Source organism: Molossus molossus, unplaced genomic scaffold (assembly GCF_014108415.1).
Source record: "Molossus molossus isolate mMolMol1 unplaced genomic scaffold, mMolMol1.p scaffold_m16_p_1, whole genome shotgun sequence".
Taxonomy (NCBI): domain Eukaryota; kingdom Metazoa; phylum Chordata; class Mammalia; order Chiroptera; family Molossidae; genus Molossus; species Molossus molossus.
The window spans coordinates 179,868,874-179,888,460 of record NW_023425344.1 but is presented as its reverse complement, the minus strand read 5'-3'; the positions used below and the strand labels follow the sequence as shown (position 1 = coordinate 179,888,460).

At 52.1% G+C, this 19,587-nt stretch overlaps 1 protein-coding gene across 1 annotated transcript; it reads right to left on the bottom strand.

Moving 5' to 3' along the window:
- Nucleotides 1–7,927: 7,927 nt before the first annotated feature.
- On the bottom strand, nt 7,928–17,777 carry VPS18 (VPS18 core subunit of CORVET and HOPS complexes). The gene is made up of 5 exons (XM_036240589.1): nt 17,353–17,777; nt 15,910–16,051; nt 13,104–13,195; nt 11,069–12,939; nt 7,928–9,235 (listed from the first exon to the last, which is right to left on the bottom strand). The coding sequence occupies exons 1-5, from the start codon at nt 17,441–17,443 to the stop codon at nt 8,510–8,512; spliced, it is 2,922 nt and encodes a 973-aa protein (XP_036096482.1). The 5' UTR covers nt 17,444–17,777; the 3' UTR covers nt 7,928–8,509.
- Nucleotides 17,778–19,587: the final 1,810 nt, after the last annotated feature.

The window sequence follows — 19,587 nt, the reverse complement described above, 5'->3', positions numbered from 1 at the left end:
CCTGCACTGTGGTCACCTGGGCAGGGGGGGCGGGTGCAATCCTGGGGGCTGAATGGAGGGAGGGGTACAGTAGTGGTGACCTAGTGATGGTGGTTCATGCAAATGTCCCAGTTCTAATGTCAGCCCACCCAAGCACAGGCTTAGGAAACAGCTAGACTCTTACTTGACCTTCATGGAGATTCTCCTGTGCCTCAGTTACTTGCCTTGTACGTGTTTGCTGTGTACACGTATACATGGGCTTCGTGCACATGTACACACTCTTGTAGGCTTGTGTGATTGAGGCATGCCAGGTGGAGGAACAGGCCGGGACTCATGCAAGATCCCTGAGGAGAGAATCTGAGAGGAGAAATAATAAATCTAGCTACCAGCAGTGCAGGCTAGCAACATGCCATGATAATATTCATGCATTATCACCAATCTACACAGCAACCAGTCCTCTGAGAAAGGTGTTATTATCTCTATTTTATAAATCAATAAGTTGAGTGAAGCTTACAGAAGTTAAATGCCCAGCCTGAGGTCACACAGTGAGTAAATCTAGGCCAGGATTTGAACCCACGTCAGTCAAAGGCCCAACCACAGATCCCTCTGGCAGGCTCTCTCAGCATGGTCCTCCTCAGTTACATCCCATCAGCTCCTTCTCTCTGAGGCCCTGGCTGCCCTAGTCTGAGGTGACAGGCCCTTCCTCTCCCCTTCTCCCCTCCCCTCCAGTCAAGGTGGCAAAGCAGAGCCTGCTCAAGGCCACACACAGCCCAGGATGCTGTGCCCAGACCTTCACACTTCGCCAGTCCCCAGTTCAGAGAGGGTCTGGCTGGCCCTGGGCAGGATCAGCTAGGGCTGAGCTGGGGCAGCTGTTTACAGTAAACAGAAAGCTCCAGAGGAAGGAAGGAGGGGAGGGGCTGGGGTCGTCATGGAGACAGCGACGAGCTGCCAGACCTCAGCCCTGATCCACAACTGTTAAGACATCCCTGCCCCTTCTAGAGCCAGAGGAGGCCCAAGGAAGGTCTGGACAGGGCAGCCTGAGCAGGAGAGGCAGGACCGGCAGGCTGGGCCTCAGACCAGTGCCACTGAGGACACCGCCCACCCACCCACCTCATTATGTATTTCTACTTACTATTAACAATAACAACTACTGCTTATTGAGCTTTTGCTGCATGCATGGCCCTAGGCCCTTGAGAATGTTTTCTTATTTTACTCTAACAACCAGGAGTAGGTACAATTATAGTCTCTTGTTTAGAGATGGGGAAATTGAGATTCAGAAAGATTAAGCCATTTGTCAAGGTCACACAGCTTGTAAGTGACAGAGTAAACATATTGGATCAAAAACCCTTTTACCAAGGCAGGTAGGAGATAAGCTAGCTGGTGAAACTCTGAGTCCCTCGGCCAGTGGGGAAACTGAGTCCCTTGGGTACCAAGGGGAGTTTCCCAGCCTTCTGGCGTTAGTCAAAGAGATTGCTGGGGACAGAACCCATGTGTTCCAGTCCTAACCACTAGACCACACGGCTTCTCCATGGCTTCAGCTGGGAAGGTCCAAAGAGAAACTCCCTTTCCAGCCCCAGCCTGGAGTGTAGACTCTTCCCCAGCTAACAGGCTGTTTCTGTCGAGGCCAGGCTGGGCCAGGGTGCTGTGGGGGATGCTGGGGGGTTTCTGCCCACACATATGGTTTCCAGATTCCAGGGGATGAAAAGGAGGCCCTCAGGGGCGGAAATGGGGGATGTGCGATGACAAATTTAGACTGATTACTTAAAAAAAAAGAAGCCAAGAAACCCTAAAAAATAAAAGCAAAAATTCCGCTAGAAAACCAAAGGGAATTATTCGATTGTGAAACTGAGCACCAAGAGGCGCAGCGTAGTTTGGTGTGGAACACTGTCAAGGGTTCTCGGACATGGCCGCTCAGAGGATGGAGGGAGGGAAGGAGCCTCTGTAGGCTGTCCTTGGTTTTACCTGCTGGGCTCTGGGACAAGGATGAAGTCAGGCAAAGCACGTAGGGGATGTCTGGAGTTCAGGAACACTTGTTGGGGCCTTTCCTATAAGGCTTAGGTCCTTCAGACAGCTAGACTCCAAGGGTCCTGCTGGCTTGTGGCCAAGGGTCCCCCCTGGCTCAGGTAGGGAGCTGCCCCAGGGGAGGCTTCAGCTAGTCGATCCCCAAGAGCATGTTAAAGGATGAACGGTAAGGTGGAGGTCTGGGGTGCTTCTGGGTCTCAGCCTTAAAGGGAAATGACCAGGAACAGAAGGTAAAAGAGAGGACAGCTGCCTGGAATTCTGGCCTGTAGCAGGACTAAGGGGTCAAAGGTCAGAGAGGGGACAAGGGGGACTTCCTGAGACTCCCAGGGGAGTGCCAGCTAGCCAGTCAGCCAGTCTGTTGTGCAAGCTCTGGGCTGGACCGTGAGGGCAGGCTGGCAGAGGAGCCATGCCTGGCTCAGCCTCCTCAGTCCACCCTATCCATCCCCTGGAGCCGGAGTGGTGCCCTCTCTCCTCCAGGACCAGAACCCGGCCCCCAAGGAGCAGCACCCCTGTCCCACCTCAGTGGCCATATTCTATCTGCTTGAGGGTTTCCTCAAGTAAGACTCTCTTCCATTTCCAGCCTGATTCCCAAAGGGACCGGAGGAGTTTCTGAGGGAAGAGCAAGAGAGGGCTCACAGGTACCAGTGCCCGAGGAGCAAGGCACAGAGTGAAAGAAGAGAAAGCAAGCCATCGAGAATTGCTCAGGTGCAGGGTCTGGGCTAACCTGGCAGAGGTGCGGCACTGCTCCGGTCTAAGCTTCACCCGAGCCTCTCAAGGTCTGTTATATTTACTCACATTTTACAGGTGAAGAAATTGAGGTTCTGAGGGCGTGATTAAACTGACAGCTGGTCAACGGCAGAGCAGAGACTTGCCCTTGCTCTCTCCAGATCAACTCCCTGTCTCTCAACGCAACCCACTTTGTTTGGAGATGAGGAATAATCACAATGAGAAGCCTGGGATAGTGTTTGTCTTCCAGTGGGTATAAGATCAATGATGTTCTCATTGATGCTGACTGATGCTCAGCCTCATGGAGAAGGTACAGGATCCCGGATGGAGCCTAGTGCCAGCCATCAATTTCTCCTGAGATTCAGCACCTATAAAATCAGAAGGTGGAGCCCTGGCCGGTGTGGCTCAGTTGGTTGGAGCATTGTCCCGTGTACCAGAAGGTCACAGGTTCAATTCCTGGTCAGGGCACATACCTAGGTTATGAGTTCTATTTCCAGTCAGGGCAGGTATGGAAGGCAACCAACTAATGTATTTCTCACACATTAATGTTTCTTTCTCTCTCTTCCTCCCTCTCTAAAATCGATCAATTAGCCCTGGCCAGTGTGGCTCAAGAGTTACAGCATCAGCCTGCACAGGGAGGGCCTCGGGTTTGATTCCTGGTCAAGGGCATGTATCTGGGTTGCAGGTTCAATCCCTGGCCCTGATCAGAGTGTGTGTGGGAGGTAACCAATCAATGTGTCTCTCTCACATTGATGTTTCTCTTCCCCTCCTTCCCTCCCTCCCACTCTCTAAAAATCAATGAAAAAAATATCCTCAGATGAGGATTAACAAATATCAATCAATCAATCAAAATTAATCAATTAGAAAAAAAGAACTAGCCCTCCCTTTAATAAATAAATTGTTTTTTAAAAATCAGAAGGTGGGTCCAGCCGGTGTGGATCAGTGGTTGAGCATTGACCCATGCACATGCCCAGGTTGTGGGCCAAATCCCCAGTGGGAGGCATGCAGGAGGCAGCCAATTGATGTTCTCATTGATGTTTCTCTTTCTCTCTCCCTTTCCCTTCCTTTATCTCTAAAATTCAATAAAGGAAAAAAAATTTAGAAAAAAAATCAGAAGGTAGGATTGGCAGCTCAATGATTTTCGAAATGGATTCCTGGGCATCCTGGCATCCCCTAGAGACGGGGTAGGGGAGGAAAGGACAGTAAATAGGGTATGCTCCTCCCCCAGCCTGGCTTCCATCAGGGAAGCTTAGCATATGAATCTCAGGTACTGAACATCCATGCAAATTTTTCTTTATCTGAAAAAGGGTCCCACATCCCCCCATGGCCTCTGTCTGAGATCTCTGCAGCGTAGACATTCTAGGAGCCGTCATCTAGGCAGTTCAGGTCCTGGGCTAGTAAGAGGAGCCAGAGGATCTGGTGAGGGAAGTGGGCTAGACCATGTCTGGGCTTCTAGCCCTGTGGGAGGAAGCAGGTGGAGGTCAGAGCTGCGAGATGAGGCTATGGCAGAGGAGACAAGCTGCAGAGATACACAACACCTGCCTCTACACCTGGGAAAAGCAAATAGACCTTTGGCCACGGTAAGCAGCCTGGGAACCAGGAGTAGCGCCCACCTTCCTGGGGTCAGACCAGTGCCCCTTTCTCTTTTTCAGCAAGGCCTGCCCTGGCTCGCTCTCTGTGGATATTGGTTGCTGGTCACCCACCTAAAGCACCCCAACCTCCCATGACCTCATTGTTCCTGGCTGCCCAGTTCAAGGGCTACTTCAAGGTGAAAGCTGAGAAAAGGCAAAGCTGCTCTGAAAGAGTAAAGCACCAGGTCCGGGGACATTCAGCGAGCAGGGGCTAACTATGCCCTTCAAGAAGAACCCTCCTTTATGCCCCTTTTATGGGCCATCCTACACCAAAGTTTGCCCTTCTGCCTCAGTTTTCCCTTTTGAAATCTGGGCATAAGAATGGCTCCCCTCTCCGGTGGCTTCAGCGCCCCCTGAATATAATCATCTCCATATTCCAGGTGGAGGAGAAAGCCGAGGGCTCCAGCTGCCCAAGAACTAGACCTAGCATCCTGCTCCTCTCCCACTGCCCACCCTGGGCCTGCCTCCGACCACCATTCTCCCTCAATCTGCTACAGCCTCACTCCACATAAGCAAAGCTGCCAGCAGGGTCCTTTGTGGTGCTGCTCCCTTGTGGCACTGCCTAGGGGCCCCACCATGGGGCAACAGATGGACCTATGGTCTCTACAGAACAATGGTGGGGGAGGGGCCCTGGCATCGCCCGCCCCAAACAGGAAGCACTGCAGGAGCTTCAAAGAACTGGCAGAGCTGAGGGGCTGAGTGGCTGGAGCTGGTGCCAGGACTGGCGGCTGCCTGAAGAGATGCCTGCCAGCCCTGGGATGCCCAGCCTGCAGTGGGGGTGGGGCTACGGTGGCAAGGGCAGCTGAGTCTTGGGCAAAGGATGCCTTGCAGGTCCCAGTGGCAGTGACCCAAGAGGAGGCTGAGGGGAGGGGGCTCAGACACTAGGCTGTTTCCCGGCCCCCCTGCCACTCGCCAGCGGGGCTGCAGGTTCTTTCCCAGGCCACAGTGGGTCTGGCCCTCCAGCAAGTGCCATGAGGGGCAGGGCTGGCACCAAGCCTGCCGCCCACTCCCTGCCTCCTGCTCCCAGCTGCTCTGCTCAGAGCCTTTTCCTCTCCACTTCCTGTTCACACAGGGGGGGGCGGGAAGTGGAGGGAGGAAGTTGGGGGGAGGCGTGTAGGGGGGACCCATTGAATAAAAGGAATTAACCGTTTCCCTCCTCTGACCTCTGGGAATTTCCGCCTGTGAAAGTGTCTCGAAGAATCTGCAGAGCTGGGGGAGTGGGGAGGTGTGCCCTTCTTGCCCCCCCCCACCCACCCAGTAGGGCCAGATAACTCCCTCTGGGTCCCTAACCTTTTGTTTCCCTGGCGCGCGGGGGGGGGGGGGGGGGGGGGGGGGGGGGGCAGAGCCCAGGGCAGCCTGTAGCCTGGTGGCCTTGAAGCCCCCTCCCAACCAATGGGGTTGGTGCTGGCCAGCCTTCAACCCAAGCAGGAACTGCAAGAATTGGTGGTCCCCAGGGCCTAAGCTCACACCCAGGCTGCCCAGGCTCTAAGTCTGCCCCCACAAGCCCTCCCTGCCAGGGCTGCTGCCTTGGGGACAAGAGAAAGGAGGGTGGCCCGGCGGGTAAGCCAGGCCTCAGGGGCTTGGTGGCACACCCTTTGATGGCCACACCCCCAGGAGCTTTGGAAGGGAGTGCGTGGGAAGCCAGTAGACAGCGTCCCCTAGTGTCTTCTGCTGATTCAACCAGGCAGTCCCCCAGGGCCCTCTCAAGGGCGGGCCTCAGGAAGCACCTGCTCCCCAGGACCAGTGGCCGCCCTGTGTCTCCCCCAGGTGGCTTCCTTGTTTACAGGCCTCCTGCCCTGATCCCAGCGTCACTGCCTGTGGCCACTCCTTCTATTTCCAGTGACCGCTCCAGGAGCAGCTCATTCATCTTGGCCCCTGCCCACGAAGCTACTCCCCCACCCCATCCCCTGTCTGGCCCTCCCCCAGGCTTAGGGCCAAGGCCCTAAGGGCCTTCTCTTTTCCCTTCATTCCAGGCTTTGCTTGGCTTCCAGGAAATCTAAGAGCCGTGGCTTGCCATTGCCAATTCAATGGAACCCCATTCTGTCAGTGCCAGGGGCCTTTTTCCAGGAAAGAGGAAGCAGCCTAGGACCAGATAGGCAGGCTTAGGAGAGGACAGACGGGGCAGGGGTGTCCCAGGCTATCTTAGCCAAGTCCTCTGGGAGAAGGGAGCAACAGGGAAGTGTTTGTTTAACTAACATATATCAGACACCCATTATGTGTAAAGACAGACGCCCCAAGCTGTTCTAAGTAAGCAGGGGACCAGCCAGTGGCAGGCCAATACTCACTGATGGGGGGACAGTACCCCTGAGTCCTCTACTGGGCATGTCTAGGTGTGAGGGTGCCTTAGGCCACACAGGGAGAGGAAGCAGGAGCCTCCAAACCTTCCTGAAACAGTGGAAAGAGAACAGGATTATGATGTCCTCTACTTACCCAGTCAGACCCCCCCCACACACACATATTTACTCCCATTCTTGATTTGGGGGGATGTTGGGAGTCTGAGGCTCATCAAAGATAGGCAGCTTCCAGCGCTCTAAGTTGGCAGAGGCCCTGAAGAGATGCTGTTGTTCCAGTGGTTGGGGAACTCAGCAGGGCAAGACCCCACCAGGACTGCTGGAGATGAGTCTTGGAAGAGGATCTCTCTGGCTGAGGGAAGAAAGAAGAGCCTGCAGACACCAGCCAGGTGCACGGACCCCAGCCTGATTCCAGGAACACTCACTTGTCATTTTATTTCATTCTGGCAGCTGATCGACCACACCCATAGAGCTGGGCAGTGGACTGTGGACACCAGTGTTCAGAGCAAAGGGTGCTCAGCTGATGTCACAGGAAGGCCCCGCTCAAAGAATCTTTAGTTGTGGCTTAGCCGCCAACCACAACTAAAGAAGTGTAATCTGGGGGGAGGGGCAGGTAACAGGAGCTAGATAGAAAAAAAAAACCATGTCTGCCAAATGCCCAGAATGGTGGCAGAGGCAGTCTCACATCCACGTTGGACCTCAACACTATGGTTAAATGCCAGTGGTAGGGCAGTCAGTATCAAAGCTAGGCAGAAAGTGGGAATGCAGGGACCCAAGCTGGTAGAGAGAGGGGTAAGTAAAATCTACCATGAATAAGGGCTAGTGGAGGGAGGAGGAATGAGCGGTGTAGATTCATGGTTAGGTAGTGGAGATACCCAGAAAATTCTTGGGACAACTAGGGAAGGAACAGACTGAGGAAACACTAGCGGAGAAAGACTTGAGAGTCGGCACCTCCAAGGGCCTCAGTGCAAAGGTTTCTGTGGGGAACAGCACCACCTGCTGGCAAAATGGAAGAATAGTCCCTGTTCCAAGGCAGGATGCTGGGCGCTAATTTCCAGCTGATGCCTAGAATCAGATAGGATAGATTGGCGGGACAAGGAAGCGAGCAGAAAATGGAAGAATTGTCCTGTCACACCTCTAGGTGAAGAACAAGGGCCAAGGCTTGAAAGCACACAGGGCCCTGGTAGCCTCCCTGTGGCACCTCAGCCCCTCCTGGAGATCACTCATGCACCACTCAGCCCAGCATCAACACAAAGCCACCAACTCCAGAGCCTCCAGTGCAATGCAGACAGTTTAATACTCTCCACCCCATCACCGGCTCCCACTGTCCTCCATGAGGCCCTCTGCCCAGGGTGCCCCTCACAGTGGCACCAGTGTGCACAAGAGTATACCCACCATCACAACACCTTTTCCAACCCCCATGCCCAGGATTTGGAGGGACTGTCTTTTCACTTCTGGGACCTGGAGGAAGACAGAAGAGAGGGCTTCCTCTGAGAGAGAGGAGACACAGAGTGAAAAGGAAGAATGGTACTCTTGCTCTAGAAGGTGAACAGGATGGGTGTGGAGAATGAAAAGGAGAAATGAGCTGTTAGATGCTGAAGGAATGGGAAGGCTATCAGAATTGTGACCTTTCCAGCTAACGCCCTCTACTGGGAGGCAGGCCAACAGCCTGGTGTAACAGCAGCTCTAATGCAGCCCTGAGCACTGGGCAGGTGCACTCAGAATTGACACTCCACTCCCCTCTACAGTCATAGCCCAGGGGTTTCCAGATGATTAAGCACACACTACCATGTAGCCTTCCCAAGACCTGGCAAGTAGATGTGCTTGACTGCCTGCCCACCTTTCAGAGGTAACACCCTCCTAGAGCCAACTGAGGTGCTCCTCCTCATAGCGCTGGGGGTCAATGAAGGGCCGATCAATAGAGCGAATCATCAGCTCCCCACAGTACACACACTCAGCTGCCACCAGTTCATCTAGGTCAGCCTTGAGCTGTTCCCGGCTTGGTCCCCCAGCGGCAGCCCCACCCTCGGCCTCTTTTGCCCGGGCAGAGCCCTTGGTGGGAGGTGGAGCAGCCCCCAGCTTCCGCTGCAGCTCCTCCAGCCGGGCCTGCTTGTAGGCCGGCAGGCCAGGCCGCACAGCCTGCAGCAGGCAGTCCGCATGGAACATGTGGCCACAGAGGAAGAGGTAAAAAGGGCGGTTGAGCAGGGGGAAGTCGCAGGTGGCACATTTGTCCTGGGGCTCCACTGTGCCATAGCGGCCCCGTAGCTCCTGCAGGTCTCGCCGGATGCGCTGGGCGCTGGCTGTGGCCTCTTCCATCTCCCGCTGTAGCTCCTGGATGTGGTGGTTGTAGGCCTTCAGTGAGCTGCAGATCGCCTCCTTAAAGTGGTCAATGGTGACGAAGTCAGGAAAGAAGGGCAGCACATCCTCAATCTTGAGCAGGGGGCAGCTGGCCAGGCAGGCCATGGCTGTTTGCACATCTTCCTCCTCCTGCACTACATGCCGTGCAATCTTCAGCCAGAGCTTCTTGCGAAGTTCCTCATCTTCCTCGGGCAAATCAGCACACTGCTTGGCCAGGTCCACATCCACCTGTGGGGTAACCATGAGTGTTAGGGTCAAGCCTCCTCCCCACCCAGAATAGAGACCATGGGAGAGACAAATGCCCAGGGAGACCCTGAGCCTGAGGAGAGACCCCAAGGTAGGATCCCCAGCACTCCTGCCAGCAAATGAGGAGGAGCTCCTGGAGGCCAAGATAGAGGCGTACCTCCATGATGGGCTTGTCCTGTTCACAGCCATGTAAAAGCTACTTATGATGGTGGGGCTTCAATTTTAGAGAATTTAAAAATTACCTGGGGGCCCTGGCCGGTTTTTCTCAGTGGTTAGAGCGTCGGCCTGCAGACCAGGGAGTCCCAGGCTCGATTCCAGTCAAGGGCATGTACCTCGGTTGCAGTTCATCCCCAGTCCTGGTTGGGGTCGTGCAGGAGGCAACCAGTCAATGTGTCTCTCTCACATCAATGTTTCTCTCTCCCTCACCCCTCCCTTCCACTCTATCTGAAGATAACATGGAAAAATATCCTTGGGTGAGGATTAAAAAAATATATATATATCCTTGGGTGAGGATTAAAAAAATAAAATAAAAATTAGCTGGGGGTGCCCTGGCTGGTTTGGCTCAGCGGTTAGAGTGTCGGCCTGAGGTCCAGAGAGACCCAGGTTCAGTTACCGCTAAGGGCATGTACCTCGGTTGCAGTTTGTCCCCCGCCCTGATTGGGTCATGCGGGTGGCAACTGCTCGATGTGTCCCTTTCACATCGATGTTTCTCTCTCTCTCTCCCTTTCTCTTCCTCCCACTCTATCTGAACAAAAAATGGAAAAATGTCCTCAGGTGAGGATAAAAAAAAAAATTACCTGGGGAACATAATCAGAATTCTGATTTTGGGGCCCCTGCCTTCAGACATTCTGGTTCAGTAAGTTCTTTTTTTTTTATTTTTTATTTTTTTTTATTTTTTTTTTATCCTCACCCGAGGACATTTTTCCATTTTTTTTTTTTGTACAGATAGAGTGGGAGGGAGAGAGGAAGAGAGAGAGAGGGAAACATCGATGTGAAAGGGACACATCTAGTGGCTGCCACCCGCACGACCAACCAGGGCCGGGGACAAACTGCAACCGAGGTACATGCCCTTAGCGGGAACCGAACCCGGGTCTCTCCGGACAGCAGGCGGACGCTCTAACCGCTGAGCCAAACCGGCCAGGGCTCAGTAAGTTCTTTAGGTAATAATTCACAATTTGAGAAATGTTGCTTCTGCAATTTTAACCATAACACAATAGCTAGCATGTACGTAGAGCTTACCTAACCCACAGGTACTGTTCTGAGTGCTTTTCATATAAAGTACTTTAATCAACCCTATGAGGGAAGTACTATAATATTTCCCCCAGCCCTGGCTGGTTTAGCTCAGCAATTAGAGTGCCAGCCCTCAGACCAAAGAGTTTCGGGTTCGATTCTGGTCAAAGGCACGTACCTCAGTTGCAGTTCGATCCCTGGTCCTGGTTGAGGTTGTGTGAGAGGCAACCAATCGATGTGTCTCTCTCTCCTCCTCCCTCCCTCTCTCCCACTCTATCTGAAAATCAATGGAAAAATATTCTTGGGTGAGGATTTAAAAATAAATAAATTACCCCTATTTTCTGGATGAAAAATCTGAGGCACAGAGAAGTTCAGAACTAGCCCGAGGTCACACAGCTTAGAAAGTGGCAGAATCAGAATTCAAATCCTGACTTCAGAGTCCCTGTTCTTAACTTCTATATTACAGCACCTCTCTGCAAGAGGAGCCAGCACACCCTAGCGACAGCCATCTCTCCAACCCTTCAACACTGAGGTTATTGCTCTCTAGTCCCCTCTCTTAGATGGCATCAAGACTCTTTGGCTCACCTGCAGGGCCAGGTCCACAGCCTCCTCATATAGCTCCAAGACCTTGTAGACATGGACACAAGCACGGTGGTGGCCATGCTCAGCGCAGAGCCGCAATGCATACTTGAGGTCGTAATGCACACGGTGAGGGCTGGCCCCAGCGTGCTCCAGGTAGGCCAGCAGTGAGGCTGGCTGACCTCGGGCATACAGCGACAGCAGATAATTATGAATGGCCTGCTCAGTCTCGCCCAGCACATTCACGCAGAACTCCATGTAGCGGATGGCCTGGCTCACCTGCTGGGCCTCACCACCCTGGCTGTAGTTCACCAAAGCAGGGATGAGCTGCCGGGCATCCAGCCGGCTGCCCATCTCAATCCAGGCATCCACCAGCTGGCGGGGGATGTGACGGATGAGGATGGGCGAGAACTTATAGAAGAGCTGGGGGTCCCGGTGGCGGGCAAGCACAGCCAGGGCCTCCTCGTAGGCTTCATGCTGGCAGTGGTATGCTACCACCCGCTCATAGTCTTGCATGATCACAGCAAAGTACACCATGTGTTCTGTGTCCCCATGGCTGGCGAGCAGCTCGTGGATGGAGGCCCTGCTGGCGAAGAGCCACTCCTTGTGGCGGGGGCTGCTGAGGAAGGCACGGAAGCGCTCCCGTGTTTCCCAGTAGAGGTTCAGGGCCTCTGGGTCACCCTGCAGAGCCCCGAGCCGGCTTAGGTAGAGCTCTGTCAGCCAGGTGGTCAGCAGTGTGGCCTGGGTACGCTCAGCTGGCTTCAAACTGGCCAGTTTTCGCTGCAAGAACTCAACCAGAGCATCCTCCTGTCGGGCCTCCAAGAATTTGAGGGCAATCTCCTCAAAGTAGCTCTGGGTCAGGGCATAGCAGCGAGCACTCTCTAGGTAACGACGCTGATTAAAGCAGAATTCAGCCTCCCGAGCCAGGACAGTGTCCAGGCAGTCAGGCCGCTCTCGACAATACTCTTTGGCCAGGTCAAAGCGGTTCATGTCCAGGTAGGTGCGCCAGACATCCCGGGCCTCCCGCTGCACATGGTAGCGGAAGACAGCCCGCTCGGTGTAGGCCCACAGGTGGCCGGTAGAGGAATCCTTCACCATGTGCTTCAGCGGCCCGAACTTCTCCAGGAAGTGATCCCGCAGCACCACTTGCCCCGTCAGCGTGCACACTGCCTCCACTCGGTCGGCCAGCAGCAGCAGGAAGTGGAACTGGGTCAGGACAATGGCCAGGGGTGGGCTGGCTCCAGGACCTACCCCCTCTGGGTATTCCCAGACTCGTTCCTCACTTAGCAGGGAGTCGGGACGTCCATTGTCCAATGCTCCATACAACACGCCATCCCCCATCATCCAAGCAAAGGCCCGTGGCGCAGAGCGCAATTTGGGCGTATAGAAGGCCAACTCGCTGTAGCCTAGACTGCTGGGGAACTCACGGAATGGGGGTGGGTGGTCAGTGTAGGCAGCAAAGAGCCCCAAGAAGCCCTGTGTCTCAGTTCCCTCTGCTGCTCGGCCTATGAACTGGAAGAGACGCTGCCGAGTGGTGGCAATAACAAAGATACGCCCATCAGGGCCCCGCTCGGCCTCAAGGGAGCACACAGGTGCTGGACCCCCTTCTTCATTTAGAACGTACAATGGGCGGAAGTAGAGATCCGGGGCAGGGCCAAAAAGCCCACCCTCGCTGGCTGAGAGCTCTGCTTCGAAGATGTGGCCTTGGGCAGTGCCAACCAGGATGGGGCCTGTGCTGCTCTCGGTGCCCTGTGCCTTGTTCCAGCCCACACTCTCCACCAGCTGCCCCTTCCAGCGTGCCAGTAGCCGCACCTTCTGTCCGTTACGGTTCACGTAGAGGACCTCAGTGCTGCTCAGAGCAATTAGCAGGTGAAAGCCTAGAGTGGGGGAGAGCATGGCATCCTAGAGGTTATGTCATTCCCCTCAGCCTCCTCTTTGCCCCCACTACCCTCAGATCCCACTCACCTAGGCAGTGACTTAACCTCAGCCCCACCCCCAACCCCACCCCAACCCTCCACCTCAGACCTCCATCACAACTTACCAGTATGGTCCAGGAACATCTTGTGAACTTTGGCATCATCCTTTCGCCCCAGCTCCATGTGGTTCGGTTCATTTGCCTTGCCCAAGTCAATGCTGTCAGGACAAGAGGAGGGCAGATCCTTTTCTCGAATCACAGCCCTCTTTAAATTTGATGAAAGCCACAGCCTTTCTTCCCTGAAATCTACATATACACATAAAACTCTGAATACAATCCCAAGAGAACTCTGAAACATAGACAGAGTCCTACTTAACCTTCAGCTGAGAATTCCCGAACCTCATTTTGAGAAGTCCACTAAGCAGAAGTCTTTCCCTCTACTCAACAGATCTCCAGTGTATCTGGGAAATGGGTAGAGGTATCCCAGATACCTCTGGGGTAAAAAATAAACAGTAGTAGTTACTGAGCACTTTCTATATATCAAGCACAATGCCAAGAGCTTAATCTAGTATGATCTCAATTAATCTTCACAATAACCTTGAGGAGTGCTCCTGTTTGAATTATATTTCCCTTATTAAATTCTTTTCAAATTATATGCTCATTCTAAAGAAATCAATGCAAAGACATATAAAGAAGAATTTAATGATTTTCTTCTCAAACCTGTCATTCCCAACAGAGAAAACTGATGTTAACATCTTTCTCCATGCTTATAATGTAAGTAGAGTTTTGTCAATTTTTACAAAAATGACTTCATATTGTGTATATATGTGTATGTGCACCTTAATTTATAATTTGCTTTTCTCAGATATTTCATGAGCATTCCACTGAGTCAACAGATACACCTCTAATTCACTGTTGTTTTTTATCCTTATCCAAGGTATTTTCCATTGATTTTTAGAGAAAGTAGAAGGAAGGGAGAGAAAGGGAGGGAGGGAGAGAGAAACATTGATTGGTTGCCTCCTGCACTGAACCTACAACCCAGGCAAGTGCCCTTGACCAGGAATCAAACCCAAAACCCTTCAGTGCTCAGGCCGATGCTCTAACCACTGTGCAATGCCATGCCAGCCAGAACTAACTTATTGTTTTAATAACTGCATAATATTCCCTTTTTATGGATGAGCCATAATTTAATGATCATTTTCCTATTGACAAGTGTTCAGCTTGAGTCGTTTTTCCTACCACAAATAATGCTGCAATCAATATCGTTGAGTCTATGTCCTTGCAGACTGGCACTTTTCTTTCTATAGCTATGTATTCCCCAAAATGGGATCGTTGGGTCAGTTACAGATTTCAAATTTTAATAGGCATTGCCAATTATTTTTCCAAAAAATAATGGCAATTTATACTCTCACTAGCAATGTATGAGAGTCCATTTCTGTGTATCTTCACCAGCACTACTGTTTTTAATTTTTGACAATCTGATAGATTTTTTTTTTTAAATGGCATCTTACTGTTATTTTAATTTGTGTTCTCAGAAGTTAAAAATATTTTCAGATGTTTAGTAGAAATTTGGAGTTCTTCTTCTGTGAACCACTTGTTTATATTCTTTGCCTTCCCTTTTCTACTAAATTGTCTTCTTACCCTTTTCTACTAAATTGTCTTCTTACTAATTTGTAAGGACCTTTTAAGAAATAAGGATGTAAATTATTAGTCATGTGGAAAAACATTATTTTTCCATCATCTTTTGTCTTGAACTGATTCATATGCTTTTTTTGTTTTTGTTTTGTCACAGTAACAATTGCTATGCAATCAATTATATCATTTTCCTTTTGCATCTGGATTTTCTAGCTTAAGTAAGAAGACCTTCCTTCAGCCCAAGAACATAGACATTTATTAATTAAACTTTTTTTTTTTTTTTAAATCCTCACCTGAGGATATGTTTAGAGAGAGGAGGGAAGGAAAGAAAGGGAGAGGGAGGGAGAGAAAGAGAGAGAAACATTGATGTGAGAAAGAAACATTGATCAGTTGCTTCCTGTATACACCCCAATCAGGGATCAAACCCTCAACCTGGGTATATGCCTTGATGGAGAATCGAACCTCCCACCTTTTTGGTGCATGGGACAACACTCTCACCAACTGAGCCACACGGTCCAGGGCACATTGTTTATATTTTATATTTAAAAAGTATTTCAGCCCTGGCCGGTTTGGCTCAGCGGTTAGAGCATCGGCCTGCGGTCCCGAGAGACCCGGGTTCGGTTCCCGCTAAGGGCACGTACCTTGGTTGCAGTTTGTCCCCGGCCCTGGTTGGTCGTGCGGGTGGCAGCCACTCGATGTGTTCCTTTCACATCGATGTTTCTCTCTCTCTCGGTTCCTCTCTCTCCCTCCCACTCTACCTGAACAAAAAATGGAAAAATGTCCTCGGGTGAGGATAAAAATAAATAAATAAATAAAAAGTATTTCACCTGGAATTAATTTTTGTAATATTGAGGTTTAGCTGTTTTATCCCAGATGGTTATGCTAACACCTCTGTCATATATTATTTCCACTTATTTATGTATTTATTTTCAGCTTTATTAAGATACATTATTTCCATTTATAGTGGATTTATTTCAGGACTCTAGACAGTTCCACTGATCTATGTGACTAACTTGTGGGTTGGTACTATCTTTAACAGATGAAGAGACATGTTTAGAGAGACTGGGTGATTTGCTCAAGATTTGACAGCCAGTAAGTGGCAGAGCTGGGATCTGAATCCAAGTCTACCTTATTCTTAACTCTACACTACATTGGTTCTCTTTGGAAAGAATATTTCCTAAAAATCCCAAATCCCCCATTTCACCTGCCCAGAGGGGTGGAAAGGCCTGAGTTAGTTAACAGTCCCAAAATATCATCACTCCACTCCCTATTCCCATACATTTTGGCCCTTACTTACCGGAGCAGTGTATCCTTGCCCAGGCTCATGCAGAGCTGATTGCAGGAGACAACAAGACTGGTGATACGCTCGGAAGGGGTAAAATCAATGCGCTGTTTCGTGAAAATGGGTACTTCCTTCTCTAGCTGGGCATTCACATACCCTATATGTGAGAAGCAAAGAAAAGGTTAGCTATGAAAGAAAGAGAAGGGCAAGGAGAAGCAACAACAAAAAACAGTGCTCCTCTCCACTTTCCCAACATATCCCTAGCCAGGACCTTGGTTAACAAACAGTTTAATATCAGTATGTCAAGCAGTTTGCTAATCTCCCCTACATTAGGGGTCCTGGGCTCTTCCCACAATTCTGACAGTAGTGAGGAATTGATTCTTTGAACACTTGATTTGCTGTTACATCATGATGTACCTGCTCCCAATAGTAATGGGGGGAAAGGGTTGGGCATTTTCCCTTATCAATCTCTGGCCCAGCAACCCAGCTCAACTAAAGTCACCTAGTTCCACCTTCCCCCCTTTTCCCTGCCCATGCACTAATGCTCTCGGTGGGTCTCCAGAAGAATGAGTGTAGAGTGAATCCTGGAAAACCGTTCGAATCAGTTGGTTAAAAACTGAAGTTGCTGCCCTGGCCAGTTTTGCTCAGCGGTTAGAGCGTCGGCCTGCGGTCTGGAGAGACCCGGTTTGGTTCCCGCTAAGGGCACGTACCTCGGTTGCAGTTTGTCCCCGGCCCTGGTTGGGTTGTGTGGGTGGCAACCACTCGATGTGTCCCTTTCACGTCTATGTTTCTCTCTCTCTCTCTCTCTCCCTCCCACTCTATCTGAACAAAATATCGAAAAATGTCCTCGGGTGAAGATAAAAACAAAAACAAAAAACTGAAGTTGCTTTCTCTCTAGACTTGACTCTCATTCCTTTGGCATTGCTCAAAATAACCCAGCACTTCAGACCACTCTGCCAATTCTGGACTACTTTCTGCAAAAATTGCTCCTCAGTGCCAGGCTTCACCTAGTTCTAGCAAAGACCTAAAATACGTCATTCCCTCCAACAGTTACCTCTAGGACCATCCCTTCTTCTCCTACAACATTCCCTTCACCAGTTTCTTGGCCCATTATCTTCCTCCCACTCCCAGAAGGGCCCTCGTGAGAAAAGCACAGAATCGGGTGAATCCTGAAGCCTCTTCTCAGTTCTCTCAACTGCAACCCTGTAAGCAAGTTACTTCCTTCTCTAAGTCCCAGTTCCCTCTTAGAAGGACCCTAGTGGCAGGGCCTAGATCACGCGGCTGACCTTGCTCTTTCAAACTCCGACCATCACTAAAAGAGCCTAAGGAGAATCAGGGGCCTAGTCCCAAACTGCACCTCCAGGAGGTGAACCAGAGCTCTTGGGGCCACCCTCCCCACTCCTCCCCCGCAGGTGCCAGGAGGGCGGAGAGGAGCTGCGGCGCCCTCCCTTTCCTTACCCGAGTGGGGGATGCCCACGCTGGGGCAGCCAGGCTGCAAGACGGCCGAGCGGGACAAGGAGTCCTCGTATTCATCCAGGATGGACGCCATGGTGCCTGGCTTCTGGACTCTCCCTCCCAGGCCCAGGGATTACAACAGGGCTGCCCCCAGGGACCCCTGTCGCCCCGACTGGAATCTGCGACTCCCGAGCCTACACTGGAATCTGACAGATCCTGGCAATCCGCGCCGACTCCTCTTTAAAATCCTGACGATCTTCTCGCTCTCGCCTTATAGAGCGAGATGACCGAGGAGCCCTCCTCCTAGAATCTGGCGCAGCCCTGCACCCCCTCCCGCCCCCGAGAGAGCTCCGGCTCCCTTTAGCTGAGCCCAGGTGATCCGAACCTCTCCCCGGCGCTCTGCAGAGTCCCGCCCCCGGGACGCGCGCCTATAACGCAACTTCCGGGTTCTCAGAACCTCACGTACGCGGGCGCAGGAACTTTGGGGATCCGGCCACTGGGAGGCGCCGCGAGGGATGCGGGGGCGGGGCGGGGGCGGGGCGGGGCGGGGGCGGGGCGGAGCCGAGACCCAATCCTCCTCAGAGGGCTGGAGCCGGGAGTGTGGCGGCGGTTCCCTGCTTGGGGCGGAGACCTGGACGCAATTGGGTAGGAGACCAGCGGGGTGGTGGGCTGTCCCCGCTCAACACTGGCCTTCCAGGACCCTGCTGCAGTTCCGGGCTTTGACACTAGGAGGTAATCCCGGCTTTCTCAACCCCTTCCTCCAGCCTGCCCAGCGCCATCCAGCTTCGGCCTCGCCGGTCGCCAGCACCTTTCAGGTCCAAGTTTCCCTCCCTCAGCTGGACTGCTCAGTCCCCCTGCCCGGCTCCGCTCCCCCCTTTCTAAACAGCCCGCTGCCCTGGGTCCCCAGGAGAACCTCCCATTCCTCAGGCTAATCGTTGTCTTGATCCCATCTTCACAAGGCACGCAGTCTTGGTCTCTCTTCTCCCACATCCAGGGCCCCACCACCTTCCAGAAAGTGGCAGAGCCAGTGGGAAGCTATGTGCTACCTAACCTACCTCTAACCTGCTCTGTAGTGGCTCGTTGGTGTGGGGGGAGACAAGCAGGGGCGACAGAGAAGACGAGGCACAGCTAAGGGGTGCCAGGCTGTTTCCATTCACTTATTCAACAAAAACTTACCCTGTGCCTATCCTCTGGCTAGGTGCTGGGGTCAGAGAGAGAGGTACAGCACTGTCTTAGAAGGTCGATGGACCAATAAATAGATAATGCTAGAAAAGCGGTTGGTGGATTTGTTCAGAAGGTCACCCGTTCCAATGGAAGGAAAAGGAGAAATATCTGTAACAAAAATCAATCAATAATAAAAATAAAAAAATAAAAAATAAATAAAAAAAATAAGGTCACCCCTTCCACAAGTGAGCACACTCTCGGTGCCAGGCACTGTTCCAGGCTCTGGGGCACAGCAGGGGCATGCCCAGAGATGGGGCCACAGCGCTGTACTGAAAAACGGGGAACAAATACCCACAAAACTTGGCAGGAACTAGGCACAAGTGTTGAAGACGGGTGTGGAGTCCTAAATAACAGAACTGCGAGGGTCCTGGTGCGACTGCGTTTTTTTCCCTCTTCCATCCGCCTAGGCGATTCGGGGTCTGTTCCTTTATGGGGTTCATAAACTCTACTTTGCTGAAGTGGAAGGTTCTTGGCCAGAGTCACCGGCACCCATCTTTAATGGGTAGCCCTCGCATAATGACTAAAAGCACCCACTTTACTCTCAAAAGCGTCCAGGTTTGCACAGTACATTGTGTGGTTACATTACTGTTGCTGAACTTCCCTGCCAGGCGCGGAGAACTGGACCCTCACCATCCCCTCCCCTAGGGCTCTCTGCGCCCCGAATGACCCCCGCCCAGGATGAGGTGACAGGTTATTCGTCCTAGATAGCTTCCCATCGCGCCTGGGGTTTCTCTTCTCTTGCCCGAAACCTGAGTCTGCGAGCCCCTCTCACCGCCAGGGGCGCTGCCGCAGAGGCTAGGTCGAGCAGGGAAGGTGCTGGAGCTGGGCAGTAGGCAAGAGGTCTCCGCCCATGGGAAAAGTGATCCCAGCCTGAGAGCTGTCCTGCTCCGTGCGTGAGGCCCCACCCCAGATCACCTGTCTTCTGCACTAGGGAAACACAAACAGGTCCAGCCAAAGGTCAAACAATCATAAAATATACACTTACTGCCCTGGCTGGTTTGGCTCAGTGTTTAG

Bases quoted from the DNA above. Each gene is read 5' to 3' on its own strand.
- VPS18 (XM_036240589.1), bottom strand. From the start codon at position 17,443: ATGGCGTCCATCCTGGATGAATACGAGGACTCCTTGTCCCGCTCGGCC. The intron at 13,196-15,909 runs GTAAGTAAGGGC...TTGTCCTGACAG, and splicing joins GGCAAGGATACACTGCTCCG to CATTGACTTGGGCAAGGCAA. The intron at 9,236-11,068 runs GTGAGCCAAAGA...GTTACCCCACAG, and splicing joins CTGTGGACCTGGCCCTGCAG to GTGGATGTGGACCTGGCCAA.